This window comes from Rhopalosiphum padi, chromosome 3 (genome assembly GCF_020882245.1).
Source record: "Rhopalosiphum padi isolate XX-2018 chromosome 3, ASM2088224v1, whole genome shotgun sequence".
NCBI lineage: Eukaryota > Metazoa > Arthropoda > Insecta > Hemiptera > Aphididae > Rhopalosiphum > Rhopalosiphum padi.
Window position 1 is genome coordinate 59,657,382 of NC_083599.1, and position 25,063 is coordinate 59,682,444.

Here is a 25,063-nt window from a genome sequence, read left to right on the forward strand (position 1 = left end):
CTTGCTACATTGGCTTAATACAATTCTGATTTGTAAGTTCTATACACGTATTTTTGCGTCTTAATAGAATTTTAGCGGGTACTATTGACGGTCGTATCTTTTTGATCGAAAACGGTGAATTGAAGTCTGTCTACAACATTCAAACTCTCTCGGAGTTTGACCCAAATATAACGGATCCAAACCCGTTGCAAGTACGGCCACTATCAGATGGTCGAGATATGAAAATTCAATATTTTACACTGGTCAAAAACGGACTTATGTTTGTGGTCAATGGTTATCAAGTTTACTACTACAAATTGAAAGCGAATCGGTAATCTGTGCAGCCGATACAAACAGCAAACTTTCGTTATTTTACTTATGCGTTCGATTATGTATATAGATACAGGAAAAGCACCGTGTTTCAAGTGCCCAAGGAAGGCGAACCTCAAGCGAATGTCGGCGCAGGCGGTGGCGATAGTAACGTTAACAGTAACGGTGACGAAGACGGCAACACCAACGACGGTGACGGCGGTGATGGTAGACGGCCAGATACTATAAATACATTGAGCGTTAGCCCAAAACACAAGCGACTAGTTTGTGTTACTGGTAAATCTCGATTGTATTGGTCATCGACGGAAGGGAAATCGGGAATGATGGACGTAAGTGTTATGATTTATGGTTGATATGTTACGAAAAGTCATACCTACTTTTATCAGTCGGTTGAACGATATGGATACAGATAAATTGTCTCCTCGAGTTTAGACCTTAGGAGGTGGGATATCCAGACCATAATATAATCTTTTTTATATGGTATCTATGCGGAGTGTTTGGCAATCAGATCTATCAATATTGTCATGCTAATTTTATTTTAGGAACTGAATTTAGTTTAAGTTGTTTGGTGAGGTGAACTATTTCTTAAAAAAATATAGTTCCAATCGATAACTTCTTTTTTTGCATTATAAATGAGCTATTTATCTCCCCAAGCATTCCGTATTGATTTGAGCATGTGGGCAGCATCATAAAAAATAAAAAACCTACCAAAACATATATTTTTAGGAAATCGTTCATATTAACATAACTGTATAAAATTATTTAACCTTATTTTTAAATGCGATCTTTCTAAACCAGTTAAAAAATCAATAAGAAAGTAACCAAGTGGTATTTTCCAATAACCATTAATTCCAACTGCTAAGAATACTAAGGCATTTTTAGCCAAAGGAATATCTTCACCATCATAAACTTTATTCGCATCCATATTTATGTGGCCATATAAATTATTCTGAGTATCCATTTCCACTTGACGTCATATACACATTTCATCAATGACTACATTGCAGTAAACAGACTCAGACTTTGCTTTAATAGCTATTGTATTAAAGGATTCCTTGGTGAAACCTGGTTTCCCATCAACAACCATATACCAGCGTCTCAAAGTACGAGGGTGTGGTAAGATTTTACCAAAACTTTTTCTTACAAATCAATACGCCCGGGGAGAATAGTACTGTAATGTAACAGCAAATTTTCTAATTTCATCGTTATAAGGTCCTTGTGATTTACCTTTAGACAAATCATTATTAATTATATTTTCCAACACATCAGAACCAAAACCCTATAGAAGAATACAAAAATCATATAATTATTTAAAACAAACCAATTGGTACATTAATATTGATACATGAATGTACTAGTAAGTAGGTTAATAAAGATTATAGAAGTGTACAATAGTATTTATTATTAATGTTAATTTTCTTTCTTTGATTTAGTAAATTATAAATAAATACATATAATTACTATAATTACTACAATTATAATAATAAAAAATAGAATATAAATGTACAATAGAACAGATTCAGTGATATACTGCAGTTCTATAACAAAAAAAAAACCAATATGTAACATTTAGTAAGCTAAGTAAATATAAACATTAACAACGTAATATGTTAATTTTCTTTCTTTGATTTAGTAAATTATTAATAAATACATATTATAATTACTACAATAATAATAATATTATAAATATAAAATACTATATAATACCACAATTTAAAATAGTAGTTTTTGAAGAATTTTAAACTATTCTACATCGGTAATTTGAGCTTGTCCAGTTTTATTAAATGTGTGTATTATTTATAATATCTACCTTCAAATTACATGCTGCTGAATCAGAAATTAAGTTTTTAGCAGACAATGTATAAGTTATGTCTTTAAGTGATACAACTTTTTACGATAACCGTTTGTTTTTTTGTCTTAATAATTTATTTTTTTTCCTTAAGTTAGCAACAGTAAGTTTTGAAAGATTCAGATTTCTTTTGGCTCTTCTGGGTGTTGAAAAATCACTAGTATTTAAATCACCAAACCGTGTTGTATTTATTATTTTAACTTTTTTTCTGGGACTGGTCAATTGTAAATTATCAGTAGAGAATAATAACCTAAGAAATAAATTATTATTTATATTTATATTATGAACCTCTGAAATATAAAGCATTAAACAATTTAATTAGAAAGTATAATTATAAACTATTTATAACGTTATAGTGTATATGGTGACCTAGAAAAGAAATTATTATTTATTAATATAGTACAGTTATCTATTTATTATTATACTTACCTTTTACACTTTGGTTTCTCAGCTGATGATTCAGTAGATTCACTGTAAGAGACAGATAATAAAGAAGTTTCAACACTAGAATCTCTGAAATATAAAGCATTACACAATTTAACTAGAATATATAATTATAAAATAAGGATTATGGTCATACTGTAGCTCTGCTAATCCAACTGAAACAATATTATAATTTTGTGGTGTTGCCTCGGACAACAAACAGTTGTATGGTGAATTTTCTTCACAGACCTTGTAGTCATTTTTGTTAAAATGTAATGAACATACCCTATGCCATGTCATTACTTCTTTTAGACATAAAAATTCCATCCATTTGGCCTTCTTTTTTTTGTCTTTAGGAAACCTTAATATAATAATATATTACTAAACAATTAAATTTACATATCCTGCAGTTAATATGTTATCTTTGAAATTTGAATATAAACTAATACATGCGTCCCTACATAACATAAATTGTCTAGTTCTTATATTACTTACGAATGAAATGACAAATTACGGTCACTTTTAGCATTACTTCGACATACACAACACTTTAGCACCATTTTAATTTATAACTTTTTAATATTTTATGATTGGTAAAATAAGGTATATAGAAATAAATATAGTATATTACAGGGGTGGCCAAATCACGGCTCGCGAGCCGCATGCGGCTCTCGTCACAGTCGTATGCGGCTCGCGGTCTTATTTACAAAAACCAAAATATTTTAATTTTTTTTGTATACATTTATAAAAAAATGTTTTTATTGTATTTATTTAAGGCTTTAGTATTATAGTGGATAGAATATAGATTAAATCAAACAAAAAAAAAATTAATTAATATGAATAATAAATTAAAAAATTAAACATAAAGCTAATTTTGTTTGCGTGGTATTTTTTTCGTGTCTACTTTTTTAGTAAGCTTCTTAAGATCTGGATGAATTGATGTAAAAGCAGTTCTTAGTAATTCTATAAGATGATCATCAGTCAAATTTTAACGATATTTTGACTTAATTATTTTCATTGTTGAATAAAGTGATTCACATGAATACGTCGTTCCAAAAATTGATATCAATTTTACCGCGCAGTTTTTAATATTTGGATATTTTAATATAGAAATATGCTTCCAAAATTCCAATATAGAGGGACAATTGTTTATAAACTGCTTAAGACCTTCATCTTCTAATAACTCCAAGAGTTCTATTTCGAGATCCGCTTTATTTGTGATGATAATTTATAAAATATTATATAGTATAAAAATATACTATATTATAAGGAAGAATTATAACATAAAACATGTATAATACCTAATATTATCTAGTATGAATTTCAATACTTATAATACATAATACAATATCATCATTAATTTTAATATTATGTTGAAAATTTCAAATGCATAATCATATTGGCGGTTTTTTTATGATAATGTGATAAGAGAGCCTCAATTGCCTCTCCTTAAACTTCTCCTTTGGGAACGCGGCCTCAAATATATTTAACATATTCGTGGCCTATCAATATCTTTATTATCTATGGCCAACATTGATCATTTAATTACAGTTTCTATTTTCTATTTATTTTAGTTTAAATAGTTAATCAATTGCAATAAACGATAAACACTAACGATCAGCAATATTTCTTTGAGTTATTAACTTATAGTTTGCTCGATAAGATCTCCATAATTAACATGATAGATTATAGACGAATAGTATTCGTTGAATATTGATTAATGTACATCTATAATTTTAATTAAATATTGATTTTTGCTATTTTTCCAGCTATAATTTTTATAATTTTTTTTTGTTTATTATAATATAATGTGAAAACTTTTTTAATTTATACAATTATTCCTAAAGAAATGCGCTAATCAATTATTAAGTAGTATTGTATTGTTTTTAGTTTCATAAATTATATTGTAAATTGATTTCGATAATCGTGATACGATATCAATAATTGAAAATATTGTTGTGCAACACTACTGAACATACTTCTACATAATGTACGGCACACAACTTTGACACCAGCTATTGGTAAAGATTAGGTCACATTTAGGGGGTTTACATTTAAAAAAAATAGGGCGTACTTAATTCCTAAAACAAACTACTGAAATCTATCGCTTTGGGAGGCTACATACATGTAGCAAATAATATCGTAATAATAAATCGTTTCTCTGACTATAGGTCGAGCTTGAACCGTTTGGCGAGACGCTGCACTGTGGCGGTGTGTTTGGTCTATCTGTGAGCGACTGGAAACCCATCTTTATGACTTGCGGTAAGGTTGACCGGACTGTGAAACTGTGGGACTATATGAGGCGCACGTTGCTGCTGTCTCAGCACTATGATGAGGACGTACATGATGTAGCACTGCACCCAACAGGGTCATACGCGGTAGTAGCGTTTCAGGACCGAGTCGTGTTCAACGTTATATATGACTCCGTGGCACTCAAACCTCGCCGGGAGTTTCCCGCGGCCAATTGCTATTTGGTTCGATTCAGTTTATCTGGTCACATGTTTGCTGTCATAAACGACTTGGTCGTCGACGTCTATTGCTCGATTACATTCGACAAACGTTTCACGCTTACTGGTCACAAAAACAAGGTAATTTTGTGTGGAGCGTTTTAAGGCGAGGGGGCGTGATCATACATTTATATCTGATCCTAACTATGGATAAAAAATTACACATGATAAAAATAATTATAAATATTAAAAAAATCATAAAACGGAATCAATAATATTATATTTTAATAAAAATAAAAATAAACAAAAACGATATTTGTCTAGACAGTAAAAACTTGTTAAAGAATAAACAAAACAATATCTCTTATTTCTTTACACAAATAAATAAAACCCTTTTAAATACACAATTTTAATTTTAGCCCTGTATAATTTGTGACGTTGGACCTCGTACTGAATTTTTTTGCTTGTATAAATATATTGTGTCTAATGAAGTGGATAATCATTTACTCTTTACTGGTTTTAAATTAGTATCGTAGAAAGATCAACTGGGCATAGTACTTTCTTTCCGTGTAACTTATGCTTACGATCTATCCTAACTGAAAATGTAATTAATTTGAATACAAAAACTTTTAATACTAAATGATTTATAACTTGAGGTTTTGTTATGGATCAGTGATTCATATTGTTATATACATTTTTGTAGCTTGCAAGTCAAGTTAAACCATTTCGTTCACTGCAGATTAAGTGTATAGTCCGTGGTTTTGTTTACATTTTTTAAATAATATCTCTCCCCATACCACATATCACATTACCCACATCAACCACATAAAAACATCCTTCTACTTTTAAAACAATTTAGATAAATCAAAATTGTTATTATTTTTATTATATATTATTTATTATTAATATAAATTTAGCTAAAATGTAATAATTATCTTTACGTACTTGAATAAGTATTTTGATTACTGATAAGTAAATATAGTAAGTAGGTAATTCTCAAAAAATACTTGTGAGTTGTGATTATACTTTATCCGAATGACCTTGACCGTTATACAGAATGTTTGAATAACAACAGTTTAAAATATAAGTAAATATAAAAAAAAAATTTAATAAAATTTTAATATTAGATCACAGATTTAGTTTGGGCCAACAACGACTGGAAGTTGGTTTCGTGTGATGTCAATGGTCGAGTATGTATCTTTAATTTGTATACAAATGAACATGTGACCAATATCAAGTTTTGGAAGAAGACATTTGTGAGCCTGGCTGTGTCGAACAACATGAAACAAATCTACACGGTTTCATCTGATGGCAGAGTTAGGGAGTTATATAATCGAACGGTTTGTATCTAGGCACATTATAATGTTTATTCATGTCCAGATAACCAACTAAGATAAGTAGTGTAATAGTAGTCTATATTTATTAAAATGAAATTGGGTACTATTTTAAATATTATTTTTTTTTGTTATCTCAGCGAAACATATTATAGTTTATGATATCTATAATAATGAATTATTCTAAATAACTTGATTAAACCTTTTTTAAGATTAATTTTAAAACAATAAATGTGTTTAGGTGATTCGTGATAAAGATTTGAACCATGGTCCATTAAATACTATAACTCTATCCAGGACAGATTTAATGCTATTCGTAGCATGCCAATACGGTATCATATTGTCCCTGGCATTGCCAATCAAGTCACAAATCAAATACAAAGAATTTTGCATTCACAATAAAACTATATCAAAGGTGTGTAGTTTCTTTCCATAAATTAAACATTTAACGATTGCAATGTGTCCAACAGATGCGGTTAACAATAAACAATTCGACATTGATCACGTGCTCTGTAGATGGTAGCATTTGTATATGGAATGTACAAAATTCCAAGGGAAAGATTATGCACGCTACTGCAAAAATTTTAGATGATATTCTCGTTTCATCTAATTATTTGAAGAATAAATTTGAGACGGTTTCAATTTTAAAATTGAGGTTAATAGAATTAGAAAAAAAGAGTGAAAATGATATCGTCCAACTAGAAAAATCTCATGAAAGACAGTTACGAGAAATAAAAACCCAACATTTTATGAAAATGGAATTAGTAAAACAAAAAGAAAATGTAAGATTGATATGAATTAAAAGATAATGATCCGTGTTCAATATTCTTGCCAGTGTCAGTCTAACTCATATTTTAGCAAAATAATAATTAATTGGTCCTGTTTAAAAACTATAAATTTTAAATTTGTATAAATGATAAAAAAGATGTTTTATTATTTCCATTTGAAAAAGGTTACAAAGGTTGAATTTATTTCCCAGATAAAATTATCATAGTTAGAGCTCAGAATTCTTAAGCTTATTTATACACAAGGTAATTATTTACTTGAACAACACTCATTATTTTATATTTTTGTAAACATTTTACTTACATAATTTACTGTAGAAATAAAACTACATTTATTATTAAATTTTATATTTTTTTTAAGATTTAACTTTTTTGAATGACAACATACAATTTTAGTTTCATATTGTATTTTGATACATAGAACTGAGAATTTACACGAGTAGTAGACTAACGACTATCGTATCCCTGTATCGCTAACCTCTACTTACAAAATAATCTAAAAAATATTCTGCTTCAACTAATAGATGTTATATGTTGTCATACAAAAAAGTAAAAACTTAAAAAATGTTCTTTTATTTTTGTAAATTATGTTAGAACAGAATATCAATAGATTCAATAGATTTTTATAACTACATATATTTAAACCAACTTAAAAAAAATCTTCAATTAATTTAAAAATTAAAAGTTTAATGTATAAAGCTTTTTATTGATTTAGAAAATGGACGAAACAGAAAGGATATTTTATGAATATCCCAATAGTTTCAAAATGTTTTTTTTTTATTTACTTATTCATTTTTAAGAGAAAAACGTTGAATTTACTTGTGTATTCTCAAAAGAATTTACACATTATAATATAATGAACGAAAATTTAGGTATGCACGATTGTGAAGGATTAATTATCGATGATACACCAAGCATTCCCAAATTATTGAATTTATCTGTGTATATTTTTTTACTTCGTATATTATTATTATCGATATTTATTAAGAATCAAATCACTCCAAATTATCGTTGAAAAATAAATAAGCTATTGTGTTTGTCTTATGGACGTATAACAAAAAATATTATTTTCAGCGTTTAAGTTATAAGCGTGATTTTAAAGCTTAAGTTACTATGAACACAATAAAAATATTACAAAGAAAAACATTAACATAACTTAATATGTTTCAATATTTTTATTTATATATATTTATACATCATTTTAAAAAATTGTCTGTATTGTACTAAAAAAAAACACAATTTACAAATGTTTAAGGAAATGTATGCATTACATGTCGGTGATAGAAAATGTTTAGAAAATAAAATCGCTAATCTAAAGGAACAGCAAGAAACCAATATGCAAATGTTGAAAGATAGTTACGAGGAGCAGCTTATATATGAAGATGAAAAATACGTTAAGACAGAGAAAGATATATTTAATATAAATAATGATTTAAAAAGGTGAAATGATTGATATACAGTTAGGGGAACCTCAAGAAGTTGAAAAAATTGCGCAATTCCTTTGAAGTTCGACTTATTGAGGTTCCATTGTGTTATAATATTAGGCAGTAATTAATTACTGTAAATCACAATTTAGACAAACAGAAATAATTTTGACCACACATAAGATAAGTATGCAGGAATTAGAAAAAAAAATTTATAGAAGATTTTAAGAAAGAAGAGGAAATTTTCCAACGAGTACGTATTGTCAAAGTTAAATACCACTGTAGAAAATTTATATAATATATAATAATATTGTTTATAGTTTAAAGATGAGTTAAGCAAAGAAATGAATCGGTATGAAATTGAGATCGATGAATTTGACTACCAAGGTGATTGGGAAGTGTATGGGTTGTTTAATAATATTGTGCCTGAATATCAAAAGTTGTCAAAGAAAATTAAAAAAGTACAAAAGGAAATCAATGTGTTAAAAGTTAAAATTAAAACGTAAATACATTTTGAATGTTCAGAATAAAGAATTATAAAACATATGTACGTTTTAGGGCCAAAAAGGAAAAAGAGGACTTAAAGTTTTTGATTGATAAATTTGAAGAAGACATTAAAAAAATGATAACTGAGGAGAAAATATTGGAAAAAGAAATTGAAGTTATGGAAAAGGCATTGAAGGGGTGCAATGTGACTATACAAGATAAAGATGAGTGGATGGATAATGAGAAATTGAATATGAAAGATGTTGAATTACAAATATTAGTAATGGGGTTCTATAAGGAAGAGCAAATAAAAGTTATCGATCCATTGAAAATGAAACTTGATGATTTAAAAACATTCCAATTGGCGGTGAGTACAAAGAATAAATAAATTTAAAGGTATTATTTTGCGTTGTAATTACATTAATCATTACGGTAACAACAATATTTTGTGCAGATGTCGTATTATGCACATGATATTGAAAAATTGATGATGGAAAATAACTTGGAATGTGGTTTGTTAAGACAAAAGATAAAATCTAAAAGAAAAGAGTTAAAACAAACTGTAGGAAAAATCAAATTAGGGGAAGCGTATATTAAAATCTTACAGTTCGAAGTATACTACATCTATAAGGACATGGATAATGAAGTCAAATTTAGAGATTCCATTAGAGTAAATTAAAAACCAAAGTTTATGATTTTAGTTATTTGGATATATTTTATACATACCTACTAAATGTCTACTGCTAGGAATATATTTAAGTTTAAAATTTGTTTATTTGCTTTTCAGAGTTTATATTTTAAATTGACAAATATGAATTGGTTAGATGGAAGGAAATCAAATGACTTATTAAGGCAAAGAAAGTTTTTAGAGACGGCTGTAGCTAATCTAGAACGCCGCCAAACTGCAGCTGTTGAACGACAGAATCCTTTGCAATTCAATATTATTGAGGAAAACCAATCTCTTATCCTGGTAGTTAATAAGTTGAGAAAAGAAGCAAAAACGAATCAATGCAAGTGCAAGGAATTAGAGTGTATAATAAAAGGGAAACCCGAAAAAATAAAAAAGGAAGAGGAGTCATTTAAATATTCGAGTAATGACGACGGGTCAATCGACTAATGACTCTACAGCTAATTTATATTAATACCCTCCTTAGTTAGTTATGGAGTAAAACAGTAATTATTGGGTTTAATTATATTCAGGACATTCTTAACCAATTATTTTTACTGACTAAAAGATAATTTTAACCTCATCTTTTAAAATTTACTGGATATATACGATAGGTACTAAATTACAATAACTACCTAAATAAGACTTATAAGAATAGGTATATCTGTAATATTTTAACTTTATGGATAATGGTATAATTTAAAAAAAAAACAACGTCAAGCCAGCAGCTATATCAGCTATAAAGTATAAAAATATTAATTATCATGGTTAAATTTAATAATGTAGCATTGGTCACTGATTCTTGGTATACAGTCTCATCACTTATTATGTTTGTAGATAAATGAGAATTGGAGGTTAATCAACAGTAAACTGTTTCTGAAAACTGTGTTTAATCGTATAATGTAAATTTTTTATTATCGAATATTAATTATTATTTATTATTAATTAAAGTTTAAACGTTTAATCACAGAATACATTTTAATTACCTATACACTAAATTAATAAGTATTATTTAAAACATAGAATTAAATCAACTATTTCAATGTATATTAATTGTTGATAATTTTTTTGCATTATTTATAGTTAAAAATTCAACTATAAGTATACATATGCACTTCTATCTGATCAGCATTATTATATATTTAAATTAGATTTCATACTTTGCTGACAACTTTATTTGTATAATTTATTGGTAAGTTTAATCTAAAATTATTAAATTGGATATTTTTTATTATTAAAATTTAAATGATACATAATATGATTGATTATTGATATATTATAACCACGGGTAAAATATTTTAATTTTATTTGAATGATAATTATTAGAATTGGTAAACTAATCAAAGAAAACAGTGAATTATATTACTAGACATGCGACAGCTCAATTTGATTAGCAATTAATGCAAATTATGTTGTTTACTATTGGTACCATTCGTATCTATCTGATAACTTTATAAATGAATATGAAATAAAATATACATATTTCTGTATTAAATTTTACTAATTTTAATTTTTAAACAGACTAAACAATTCTTTATGTAAGTATGAATATTTTTTTTATATATAAAATAAATCAATGTTATATAGGTAAATAATTTGATGTAATTTATAATTTTTATTTATTTAAAGGAAATCAATTTTGTTTTCTTTCAAATTTCAATTTCTGTTAGATAGTAGTATTAGATTTTAATTCAAAAATCTATAATTAGATTGGATGAACAAATGCGAATTATTATTTTTGGTTGCACATAGTCACGTAGTACACCAGATAACTTACCAACCATAGGCGGAGATTTGATTGAATTTTAGGTGGGGAGCTTAAATTTTTCTTTGCAAAATAAGCCGTGGGGGCTTTGCCCACACACCCCTTCACTAATATTAATATATATAAAGGACGCCGTTTATAAGACACACGCATATAAGGTTCAGTCGCGCGCTTATTAAACTCATATTTCGTAAAAAATAAATATTTTTGGTTAAAATTTATAAATACATTGGTTTTTAAAAATTACATATTTTTTGGGTTATTTCTGGTTTCAATTCATGCTTTTTAATGTGTGTATTTACAACAAATTTCATCGCATTTCACATTTTTTGCAATTATCGTTATTGTAATTTGAGTACGAGAAATATATTTTCGAAATATTAATACTCAAAACAAACTAAAATTACCAATTATTTTGATAAATTAAAAATACATCATACATCTTTTATTAATATGTAATAATTTTTATAATATGTATATGTATATGTATTATAATTTAAATTTTTTTATCAGAATTTTTAAATTTATTCAATAATAGATATGTAATATCTAATATTATATGTATTAAAGTAAATTAAAATTAAAGCAAAATATATAGTAAAATACAAATTCATAATTATGTAATTCAATTTTTTTCCCAATTCGCCTATAAGATTCATTCGGTTATAAGACTCACTTTGTGCTAGTCCCAAAGTGAGTCTTGTAAGCGGCGTCTACTGTAGATATTGCCTCCAATACATGTTAACTCCTAAATAACCAACTAATAATTACCAAATAAAAAGAAAACCTACTAAATACACATTACTAATTACAAATTAACTTTAAAATCATTAATTTATAATACAATCAGAGGCGTTCTCAGGATTTATTATTGTGGGGGGGGGATATGAAAATGTATTAAAAGTTGAACCGTGGGGGCAACCTCACATCCCTTTTTTAAATTTAAAAACAACATACATTCAATTATAACAACATTATATTTTTAATAAAAATATTTAATTTACAAAATGATATCAAGTTTTCTTGATTTTTGAGCCATCACATCAATAACTTCTTTGGCATCAATTGGAATTTCTCTATGAACGGCCAACAATGTTAAGCTGTTCAGACGATTCTAAGAATGACATCAAATTATTTAAAATATGATATACGTAGTTATAATATTAATAAAATATGTACTACTTACTTCAGTCATTGAGTTTCTTAAATAGGTTTTTAGTCGTATCATACATGAAAATGATCTCTCGGGAGTGGATGTAGATACTGATATGGTACATAATATTTTTAATAATTGATAAATATTTGGAAAAATTGACTGTACATAAACGTAAAGCATCTATGGCCTTAGGCTTTTTATTATTTGATTTCAGTTTTGATTGCCATATTCTTAATTCAACAATGACTATCTGAATATCTGAGTCCAGATAAAAATCTGACAAGTTCTTCAAATGCTTCATATTCTATATCTATTTCATCAGAAAATAAGCACTGGAAGCCTGAAAACATAATTAATTTATAATATATTTATATACAAAATGACATTTAAAATTGGTTGAAACTGACCTTCAAAAATATTCTTATGAGTAAGAAATCTTTCTTTTAAATTACTTATAAAAGAATCAATACAAGGTATTGCTATGGTAATTTTATAATAGTCTTCAGGATTCATTGAATTAACACATGCAAAAGGGTTTGGACGATTTTGTTGACGTTTGTTTAAACTCTTTACAGAAATGTTGATGTCCAAAATTAAAGCCATTTCCTAATTGAATTTAAAAATTAAAATTAAAGGTATTTAGTTTGAATTTAATCAGGTATATTTACATCGGCTTCTTTAAACATTAGTTTAAATTCTTTATCAATATTTTTCCTTACATTTTCAAGTGTTGAAATGTTACATTGAGCTAATTCTACAGCTTCTTTAAGATCTATGTCATTTTTTTGTAAACATTTACATAGTGGCAGACCGTAAGAAAACATCACCTAGAAGAAATCATATAATAATTAGTGTTTAATGTTACATTTTGAAATCATACAAATATTTTAATACAAAATAATTATTTTAAATTACTTTTACAACTTGAAGGGCAATTAAAAACTCAGAGTCCATCGATTTCAGTAATATATTTGCATCAGGCACCGAAGAAATGTCATTAAATTTATTTGGTATTTCTTCTAATGCATCAACTATAGACGGAAAAAAATCAAAAAAATCATTAAATGCTGTGTATCTTTCAACCCATCGTGTAACACACAATCGTTTGAGTGATTTTTCCGAAGGGTTTATATCGCTGTTGATAATTGCTTCCAAAAGAATATTATTTCGTTTTGGCGATTTGAAAAAATTGTGCATTTTGCCCACTATACCCATACAGTTTCTAACGGATTGAACTTCACATGCAGATGAAACTGCTAAATTTAATGAATGGGCTGCGCAATGAACAAATATGGCTTTTGGATATAAATTTTTTATCACAGTTTGCACTCCTTTAAATTTTCCTGACATATTTGCTGCTCCATCGTAGCCTTGGCCACACATTTTAGTACAATCAATACCACAAGTATTTAAACCTAATAAATAATAATAATTACATTCAATTGTATGTTAATATTAGATTAATGTAATAGTACCTTCAAGAATTGTAGACGCTACATCTTTCCTTGTTAAATTATGTATTTCTATATATTTCAAAAACTTTCATGTACTTTTACACTGTCTCCTGAACCATTAACGTATCGAACACATAATGTAAGTTGTTCTTTTAGTGATACATCTGTTGTTTCGTCTGCCAACACTGAAAACCATTCAGCAGAATTTACCATTTTTACTATTTTTCCAAGTATTAAGTTTCCACTGATATTAATTATTTCATCTTGAATGTTTGGACTTGTATACTTGTACCAGGAATTAGAACTTAAATGGCCTTTTAAATAGTCCAGGTCATTTGCTTTACATTTTAGATACATTTTAGAATGACACGAAAATTACCCTCATTTGTATATTTATCATCATCACCAGATTCACCTAAAAAAAAAAAAAAAAATAGTAACTAAAAATACTAACACAAAAATAATGTCAAACACATTAGATTTAAATTATTAACCTTCAAAATGTATTGGTCCAGAGTCTCTGTGGCCACGAAGAGCAATTTCTTGCCTTCCGCAAAGTAAAATACATTCAATAATTGGTGTCAATTTTAATCTATTAAAATGTTTTTGTTTTACCCTAAATATTAAAAAAAAAGAAATGTAGATTTACTATGTTTATAATAATTTATATAAGTATATATGAATAATTTAATACAATATTAATAAAGTATAATTATATTTATATATATATGATAATATGTAAGTATAAGTAAAAAACTTTATTACATACCTATCACTATCTAGCTGATCAATGATTGTTGATTCATTTTTTAGTAAAATATTTAAAAATGATCTGCTTTTAGAATAGATGTTTTATGATATTCTAACCCGTTATGATTGGATAAAATCTAAAATTGGTTTCTTAAATTAGTAATCACTAATCAATTATTTTTATAAATTATAAAGTATACTTCTTTAGCTTTCTTCCAATTTTAAAAGGGTCTTACAACAAAATTACCAAGTTTCTGAGAGCCAACCCCACCATAAGAAGCAAAAGCAACACAATATTTGCAGAAGGCGCCGTTAAGTTTTTCAGAATAGCAAAGCCAAGTAAAGGTTTTAAGCCATTTGCATTGAAATGTAAGACCTCTTTTTTATTTATTTCCAATAATGGAAAGTTGAAGTTATCTGGTGGTATCCACAAACTTGTTAACACTTACAAAGTACACAAAATACAAATAACAAGAATCAAGGTATTAATTATCAGATATTCTTGATATGTCATATGTGTATATTATGATTGTAAAAATATCTTACTGTTTTTCTTTCATCATGGATGATTATGGTTTATAAAAAAAGCGATATCGTGAGTATTATACATTCTGTTGCTATCTAATTTATATTGCTGTGTAAGCAAAAAAAATGTAAATTGGTGCATTTAATAAAAACCATGATAGCTATAGCTATATTAGCATATAATATTCGATACATTAATTAATATTGTTACCAATGTATTCTTACCTTTGGATCATTAGTGCTTACTGTTGACGTACAATCGAAATCATCAACTAAGTTGTCACATGTATTATCAATGTCGGGTTGCTTACTTGCTGACACTTTATTCTGGCTTGTGCCAGTTAACTCACTTGCAGAAGCAGATTCAACGATTTGTTTTTTTGAAAAAAAATTTTGGATACTACTATTCCTTTTCATTTTGAATAATTTAAAATCGACAATTTTTTTTGAAAAAAAGGAAATAAGTGATGACAATCGTAAAATATACAGTTATTGATTATAAACCAATAAACCATAGAGCATGGACTAAGATATATTATGGACTTGGATATATCTATTCTTAGTCCGTGCCAGAGAGTAATTATACTCTATAAATAATATTATTATACATAATCAATGCTACCAGTGTTACTAACTTACTTGCTTTTATTAATAATTATATAAAACGGTAAACCATAGAGTAATAAGAATTTTTATTACTTTTTACGTTATTATACTAAGGCACAAGTGCTCTAGTTATAACCTATAGTTTACTAGTTTAAACCTTTATAGTGCCTTAGTTATACCACAGAACAATATCATTAATAATACGATCTAATAAAACAGTAGTAGATTGGTACAATTTATGCCGTTATGTGTGTTGTAGTATTTATGAAAATCGAAAACCTATAAGTGGACCTAATGAATGTGTTCAAATTGACGAGTCATTACTACTAGGAAAAAGTAAATAATATAATAGAGGCAGGATTCTTCTGGGTGATCGTAGAGGTGCAAATTTAACGGACGATGATAGTATAGTTCAAACTCAGATTACCTACGATTCTGAAAATATTCCTCCTAATAACCAGAATAGAAATTATGGTAAATGAGTAGAAGGACTTTGGGTTTTTGGAATGTGTTGGCGCCATGATAAGTTTCTTGAAAAACGTTTTTTTTTTTTTTTTTGAACGTTGAGATAGGGCTACACTTATTCCAATAATTGAAAAAGAAATACTATATATTGGTAGAATAATATTTTAATTTAAAAAATGTATCAAAGTTTAGCGCCCCCATTTCATTGGCGTCCGAGGCAAATGCCTCAGTCGCCTCACCATGGCTACGGCCCTGGCTGTAAACCATTCCAAACATTTTGTCGACCCGCTAACAGGAGCAAACACCCAGACAATAAAATGCATTTGGTTATATCTTAAAATGAAAATACTTCGAAAAATGCATGACATTACATTGAAACTATTACATCGTCATCTGATTGAAGCATGGTGGAGATCAGTTAATCCTCAACATACTTTTTTAAAATTTTAAATGATACTAAAAATGTTTACTGTAATTGAAATTTGTATTATATTTGGCTAATTATATTTTATTTTTTTATACTTGACGAATATTGTATGATTATATAATAATTCGTAATAAAAAATATTTTATTTTTATAGAATTAAAAAAAATATATTTTTATTAATTTGTACGTAGATCACTCCTCTTGAATTTGCAGATCATTCTACTGCATAGATCACTTGCTACACGAATGCCGACGATGATGACAACGAATTATTTTGATATTATTTGTATAAATATTTTTATTTTTATTTTAATAAGTTATTAATATTATTATTTTTAAATACTATTGTTATTATTAAACGAAAAAAAATTTAATAGCTTACATTATATCGTTTGAAATTATTTTAGGCGGGGAAACAGTTGGAGTAGCTCTGATGAAAATGTCCACTTGGCGCATGACGATCGCGGCTCACTTATCACCATGCATACTACAATATATCACAGAAACTTCGTACTCTATCTTAGTCCGCGAGAAAAACGTCAAAAACCCAATCGTAGAATATAGGTTGATTGATGTTTTAATTACTTTGGTTAAATAATAGATAATCAAAACAATTTGTTTTAAATCGTTTAATCATTACCTAATTAAATAATTAAATGAGTACCATAGTTTTATATGTAGAAACGCATTTGATGGAATAAATTAGTTTCAATTTAATGTCTTACGTACCTACATGAGTGATATTGTACTAAACTAAAATGAAATTGTTCAGTGTTTTATTGTACTTACATTGTTATTGCTTAAATTACATTATATCGCAAAGAATAATAATTTACTAAACCGTATTAAATACTTTTTATGTATGTACAAATAGTTATAATAGATAGAAAGTTAGTTTTAGAATATTAAAATACTGTTTTAATATGTATTAAAATTATCCATCATTTCATTAGCTTAAGCATGATGGAAAAACGTAGGTTACAACTACTAATGATGAACTTTGCCAGTAGAAATAGTAATAACAATGTGCAAAATGATGAACAAAACATTTCAAGTCAACATTGTACAGACATTATTTCTAACGTTACAGTTGTATTTGGTGACTGAATTAAATAAGTTCAGCCATAGGAAATCAAGGTAATAGTCAAACACATGAAAATGAAGTATCTAGTAGTAATTTCACTGGAATATAATGCAGATAATTTAAGGTTTCAAATTACACACTCAGTACTGTAGTGGAGGGTATTTAGCGGTATACTCAGTATACCTTCTGATCATTACGAATAAACACCGTATACTTTCTGGGTATGGTCGTATACCCTCTGTTGTAGTGAAATAAAATAAAATATATTTATACATATTGGGACCATGATACGGTAATGAATTGATACCAAAAAAATTAAAACCCAATTTAAATACAATTGTATCTATCGTTGCCAACAATGTTCAACAGCTGAATGTGAAAGGAGATTTAGCCTCATTAATAATATTATAAAAAATTTAAGAGCATCGCTTTTAATTTCAATCCAGTTCAATGTTTATTAAATCTAACGGCCTACCTATTGAAGTGTTCAAACCAGAAATGTACGTACGGTCATGGCTAGAAGACTCGTCTAAGAAAAGTGTCGTTCAGCAAATGATAATCAAGAATCTGTTCTAAAAATAATTTAACAAAATTGAAATCCAAGTAACATTTATGGAATATTTTTCGATAAAATAAATATTTATTAATAGTAATAGTAATACAACAATATTAATAAAAATGTTTTGTTTTAATTTTAATTTGTTGATAGTTCACAATATGTATACCATAACACCTAATAATGATTGGTTATATCCTCTGTTTTTTTTAAACTGATCATTTCAAATAAAAAGTGAATTTTGATATTATAGTTTTGAACAAGATATTGTGTAAATGACTGAGAACATTATAAAATCAAATAAGTATTATGATAGAAAATAATAGGCAGTATTTGGTAAAAAACTTTTTAAAATCTTTTGGAATAAATACTCACATTTGAAAAATAGTATTCCAAATATGTATTCTGAATAAAATAATTGGAATGCTATTAAAATATTTTTGTTTTAAATATATTGTGATTGTAAATTTTAATATACCCATCTACCTAAATCACTATGAAAATTTATAATTTACAATAATAAATATCTGTTATAATTAATTTACACTCCAAGATTCATGGTTCATATCCTCATATAATTTATACAAACATATAATATAATCTTACATTAAGGTTGGCACGATTAAAAACAATACACACCTAGGAACTAAATTAGGAATTTAAAAAGTATTTATTTGAAAAAAATATTAAAATATTTTCAGATTAAATATTTGTTACATTTAAGCATAATTATATTTTTGAAGTTTTCATCAGTAATTTTCCCTCTTTTTTTAGGCAATACGGCACTATCATTACTAAAGACAAGTTATACAGCTCCACTGCTTAGCAGTGGTATGTTAAATTTCACAAATACTTTTCTAATTAGATTTTTGGTTAAAAATTTGATGTTTCCTGTTTTAAAAGAAGAGTTACTTTAAAGTTATTTTTTTGACCATTCAAAATAATTATTTGTATCTTCACTGTCTGGCGATTCACATTCTGATTTATTTTGTTCAAATATCATTATTTATCAAGCCAGGTGGTTTTAAAATACGTATGAGAAAGTGCAGCATACATTAAAAATGGACCACAGCTGTTTACTAAAACGCTTTTCTGCACCATTCTTGAGCAAAATAACTAAAAATCGCCATATGTGTCGAAGTTTGATGAAAATGGAATGTTCTGTCCAATTAAGGCAGTCCAGAAAGCAAAACGCACGTATACAAGAAAAATAATTTTAATTTAAAAAAGACATGTTATTAAAACTTGTTTTAACTATTAATGAAGCCTCAACTGTACTTACATCTAATTTATTTCGAGATTTTGTTTGATGTACCATTCATTAATGAAAATACGCGTTCCGCTGCTGTATTTAACCCGGGCAATGAAAAATAAAATTCAATAACTATTAATAGATAATAAAATGTTATATTAAGTTCTTTAAAAGCTGATAACCAACGTTATTCAAGTGATATGTTATGTCATTCTTCACTTTGTTCTTTGAAATATTTTTGAACATTTTAAATTTTTCAAAAAAATGGTTTTAGTCAATGTAAATCATGTTATAAGTTGTAGTTAAAAATCGTATTAAATGCTTTATTATTCCAAGTGATGATTATTTTGGAGCAAGTGTCACCCATAAAAAGTCTTTTAATTCGGAATTATAATAGATCCATTCATACCAATTGTAAATGTAAATTGGTAGATTTTATAAAAACTATCACATTTACTTTTAAAATCTAGTTTAGTGGTGTGTCCTTCCTCTTGATTTTTTTTTTTAGTTCATTTTTAACTTCAGTTTTCAACAATTTCAATAGGTAGCTGGTAAATGTTGGCTCTTAATTTTCTTAATGTAACAAGTAATAGTCTTAAATAAGTTGACATAATACAAATTTTTACCCACTATAAATGGATTTAATTCTGGCTATCTATCTAAATATGTATATAAAATCCAAATACTACCACTAACTCACTGATCGCTGTATCTTAAAAACTATTCAACGTACTAGGCGTGGCAATTAAATAACGAGAATTTTTAATTTTTAAACATTAATTTTATATTTACAAAAATTTCTAACCCATATACATTACTCTCCCCTAAGTCTAACACACTTGGTCCAGTGTTTTTCCCATTTCAGGAAGCCAGCCCCCCCCCAACCACCCTGTAAGCCACGAAAAGTCACTTTTCGACACCGACGTCACAGTACGTTGAATGTCCTTCATATTCTGATAACGATGTTTTTACATTGATTCCTTTAATTTTGGAAAGAGCCAAAAACCAATAGAGCTATATTTAAGCGTTGTTATATTTCTACTGATCAAAAATTGTTGAATTTTTAGTGATTTGCACAGAGCTTGCGCATTTATAAATCGTCGTATACCATCTAGCGAATGGTCTCTTTATTAATACCGAGGTCATTTTAAAATTTTCAGATTGTGAGGCGTTGATCTGAACGCACCACCACTTTCAAATGTTTAAATGTTTCGAATTTTATCTTTTGTGTTAGAATATTTTCTCCACTTAACAGTTGATTAGTACATCTTTAAAGTGAATTTGGCAGCCTATTATATTCAGATTAAATTAATTTTGAATTTTAGATATTAAAATTGACTTATAATCTGGTCGATGACATATATGTATATCGAATGAAGTTGTGGAAAATGATATTGGTTGTACCTTGTATCAAACAACAAAAAGTAATATTTGGATTCTACATTGGAATACTCTACTTGAATCTTTCAACTATTAAACAATTTACACGATTCCGTAGAAGTAGAGGTACTATTATAATTCTTTTAATACACGTAAGATCTGGTTGGGTCATTTTGTTAGGATACTCGATGACAAATTATGCAATATTTAGTATTAGTTTTAACGCCAACAAATAAATATTTTATGTATTCTATCCAAATGTGGAAGTGACTCTAGGCATTAAAATTGCTTTGTTATGATATTTTTGACCACGTATCATCTGCAATTACGGTTATCAAGGGACGATCTTGTGGCTTGTTCGTCTATGACTCTGTTTTTAATTACAATTATTGATTCCTCTTGTCTAACTTTTTTCCATTTATTCCAAATTTATACTAAGTATACATTGACTAATTTCTTCATGAATATGTTGAAAAGTAGGAAATGACAAATACATATCATGTATATTGTATATTGTATACCACAAAATTCTTCCAATTGGGAATATCCTTGTCCTGTGTTTAATATAACAGATGTATTTATGCTGAATCCTTTTCGTTGTGGAGCTTCTGAATAAATATTTTCTATCGTATTACTCATGTTACATTTAAAAACAAATGTGCTAAGAAATTTTGTAAGGGGAAAATCGACTATAAAGATTAACGATTAAGTGATTGACTTTTGCTTGTCATGCAGCCTGTTGTAGTTGATTTAGTGATATAATTCATTTAATTTTAGATAATTACCTACACGTGCAGAGTAGGCTGGATTTTTGCACCAACACAAACACATTTTAACGTGTATTACTACTAATGTTTTTGAATTAAACTAGAAATTCCAGGTGTCTCATTGTGTCTGCTATATTTATAGGTTTTATTATATCATGTACAACTACTAGTACTTACGCCCTATTTCGCCAGACGATAAGTACAACATTCATGCAGGTTATCTGTTCGCCTCCTACCTTTGAAGTTTCAATGTCATTCATTTTTGTTCATTCTCTCACCAGTCTCGTACCTGGACTTGTTGTGTTCGCCGTGTCTCAGTGTCTGTCAATTGTGTTTTATAATTTCAAATTTATATGTAGCTAATGATTATCCTAAATTTACGAAATAACTATAATATTAATAATTTGAACATTATTTGTGATTCTATCATCTTTTGTTGGTGATACTTTTTTATCATTATTACATAACCACTGGAATACATACAATGCTCTTTTTTTTTATTTATCAACATTTACAATTAAATGAAAGTGTATTTATTTTGGTTACTAGTGTAGTTAAAATTCGAGAACATATTTATTGCCGTAAGTCATTTAATTTATTCCATTTATTTGCCTACATTAATACAGAATCTAATAATATCTTAAAGCGAGGTGCCTATTTAATTGAATTTTATATTTTATAATATTATTTATTGTATGTATGCACAAACTTAAATAGATATTATAAATTTAATATTTAGCTACTGAATTAGGCAAACTTTTGTAAAATATATTATCTACTTGGTTTTTAATTTTTTTTTTTAAAAGATTTTTAATATTTTTATATCGACTGTCATTTAACTTTTTTATTTCAATAAATTAATAATCATGTAATTATTATTACAGTGCTTTTGGTGATCATGAAAATATAACTTGTGCATTTTACAAAGAAGAAACTGAAGATTATTTTGGATGCTTTAGTTATATTCTTGAACAAGTTGACTGATCCATCATACTATTTACCAACTCAAACTTGGAATTCTACTCAAGACTGTAAAAAGTGTGTGAAGAAATTTGACATAATCCTCACTGGGAATAACAGGTTAGATGAACAGATTATTTTATTTTTATAAATTTTTATTTTTTGATTCTGTGATTTTGGAAACAATAAACCAAGATCTTAAATTACTTCAAAGTGATATGTATGCATGAATTTAACATTTTATATTATATCTACAATTAGTTGGCTTATAAAAAAATTATTGATTAAATCTATATTAGCTGGAAGTTGTTAATTGTTATCTGCTAACTGTCTAGATCAGTGGTCGGCAACCTTTTTAGACTCCCGGGCCACATTCATAATTTAAAAAGAGTTCGCGGGCCAGACAAAAATTAAAATTTTATATTCCAAATTATTTACTAAGAAAAAAAATAACTGTTTAAAACTTTAAAATATTAGATTAATAGAACATAAAAATTACAGTTTTTAATAATATTATTATAATATAAAAGTATGGAAATTACAACTGCTTAATAGGCTTAATGTGATTTTTGTTGTTGGATATTGTTTATTATGTTTTCAATTTCCACATTAAAATTACTTGTGTTGGCTCTAAGTACATGGTGGAGATGATCATCAGTTAAGCGTGAACGGTATGGGTTTTTAATTTTTCTCATATGAGAAAATGCCTGTTCACATACGTAATTGGATCCAAACATACTGAAGTATTTCGCAGCTATATTTTTAATTTTTGAAAATGATGCAGGAAGTTCAGCGAAAAAAAGTAAAGGCGATGCTTTGAATGAGTCTTTTAAGATATCTTGTGGCTGCAAATCTATTATTTCCATTTGAAGCTCAACAGGTATATCTTCAACATCAATATTAAACGGATTGGCGAGTAGTTGAAAATATTGAGAATGTCGTTTGAAATCTTGAAATCGATTATTAAATTCTTGTTGAAGTATCGAAATAGCTTCAACAAATTTAACTCTTGATAATGAAAATTCTGACGATTCAAAAAGTTTTTTACAATTCGGAAAATGAAAAACGCAATGTTACTGAGCACAATCGAAAATTAAGATTATAACCCAAATACACTCGTCGTATCTACTCTATCTTATCGGTAACTGTCAAAGTGTCAAGGTATATCCACTATTATAAAATATGACTGATAGAAACGTTCAACTATATTTATACAACATGATTTTTTTTTATATGATATTCAATTAAATTTCGTTGTTATAGAATTTAAAGCGGGCCGTATTTAATAGACTCGCGGGCCAGATGCGGCCCGCGGGCCGCCGGTTGCCGACCACTGGTCTAGATGGTATGAATGCACAATTTTGATTGTATTTTTAGTAAGAAATTCATTAAACTAGCTGGTTATCACCCACTTACAAATAATAAATATTTTATTACATTAAGTAATTTTGCAAATCACATTTTAAAATATTTACATTAATTTTCAGCTATACCATAAACTGATTAGCCTATTCACACTGTTCTACAATAAGGTGCCCAGTTGGTATTTGTTTAAAAGTTTATAGCAATAATACATTCCTATAGTCATATACTAATATACTATTAATATAATAATATTCATTGATTTCCATCAAAAATGTAATCAACCTTCCATAATGCTTAAATCATACTTGAATTGACCTGCAGAGCATCTCCTCTCAAAAGTTAACATTTTTTATTAATTATTTATATTATTTATGTTATTATTTTAAAATTATATCATTAGTTTTTACTTAATAATTCTTTACTTTTTTTATCACTAGGTGTATGATCCAGATGCAAAAGAGAGAAAAAAATCATCGTTTGCCGACATCAAAGTTCATTGGTTATGGGTCAGTAGAAACATTTAGTGTCTAATCTCTGACCTAGCAACATAAACCTAGTTAGAATAGAAAGGATGTGTACAGTGCTTGAATTGAAAAAAATAAAAGAGGGATGCAAATGGCCCCTGCCAACTCTTCCTTCAGTCCAACACCCCTCAGTACTCGCTGGCGATTTCAATAGCCACCATACCAGTTGGGGGTATGATGAAAACAACGAAAACGGGGAAGTTTTAAGCGAATGGATAGAAACTGAAAACATGCAACTGATATTCAGCGGAAAAGATAGACATACTTTTCACTCAGGAAGATGGAATTGAGGGTATAACCCGG

At 27.7% G+C, this 25,063-nt stretch overlaps 3 protein-coding genes across 3 annotated transcripts; 1 reads left to right on the forward strand and 2 right to left on the reverse strand.

Moving 5' to 3' along the window:
• The first annotated feature begins 300 nt into the window (after window positions 1-300).
• LOC132925252 (cilia- and flagella-associated protein 57-like) lies at window positions 301-10,174 on the forward strand. The gene is made up of 10 exons (XM_060989659.1): window positions 301-638; window positions 4,753-5,169; window positions 6,156-6,344; window positions 6,604-6,777; window positions 6,833-7,144; window positions 8,403-8,540; window positions 8,892-9,073; window positions 9,130-9,424; window positions 9,512-9,727; window positions 9,845-10,174. Exons 1-10 carry the CDS (start codon window positions 630-632, stop codon window positions 10,172-10,174), a joined length of 2,262 nt encoding a protein of 753 aa, XP_060845642.1. The 5' UTR covers window positions 301-629.
• Window positions 2,584-3,141, reverse strand: LOC132924255 (uncharacterized). The gene is made up of 3 exons (XM_060988452.1): window positions 3,077-3,141; window positions 2,739-2,942; window positions 2,584-2,671 (listed from the first exon to the last, which is right to left on the reverse strand). The coding sequence occupies exons 1-3, from the start codon at window positions 3,139-3,141 to the stop codon at window positions 2,584-2,586; spliced, it is 357 nt and encodes a 118-aa protein (XP_060844435.1).
• A 2,315-nt stretch (window positions 10,175-12,489) lies between the features above and the next one.
• LOC132925253 (uncharacterized) lies at window positions 12,490-23,737 on the reverse strand. The gene is given in 11 exon segments (XM_060989660.1): window positions 12,490-12,603; window positions 12,676-12,808; window positions 12,810-12,919; window positions 12,921-12,985; window positions 13,053-13,251; window positions 13,314-13,472; window positions 13,561-13,676; window positions 13,863-14,060; window positions 14,186-14,437; window positions 14,479-14,514; window positions 23,491-23,737. Coding segments are annotated over 11 exon segments (1,629 nt in total).
• Between the last annotated feature and the right edge of the window lie 1,326 nt (window positions 23,738-25,063).

Excerpts from the sequence above, each read along its gene's own strand:
- LOC132924255 (XM_060988452.1), bottom strand. The coding sequence starts at position 3,141 with ATGGTGCTAAAGTGTTGTGTATGTCGAAGTAATGCTAAAAGTGACCGT. Across the intron at positions 2,943-3,076 it reads CGTAATTTGTCATTTCATTC|GTTTCCTAAAGACAAAAAAA; the intron begins GTAAGTAATATA and ends TATTATATTAAG. Across the intron at positions 2,672-2,738 it reads GTTGGATTAGCAGAGCTACA|AGATTCTAGTGTTGAAACTT; the intron begins GTATGACCATAA and ends TTTATATTTCAG.
- LOC132925252 (XM_060989659.1), top strand. Across the intron at positions 6,778-6,832 it reads ACAATAAAACTATATCAAAG|ATGCGGTTAACAATAAACAA; the intron begins GTGTGTAGTTTC and ends TGTGTCCAACAG. Across the intron at positions 8,541-8,891 it reads TATATGAAGATGAAAAATAC|TTTAAAGATGAGTTAAGCAA; the intron begins GTTAAGACAGAG and ends TATTGTTTATAG.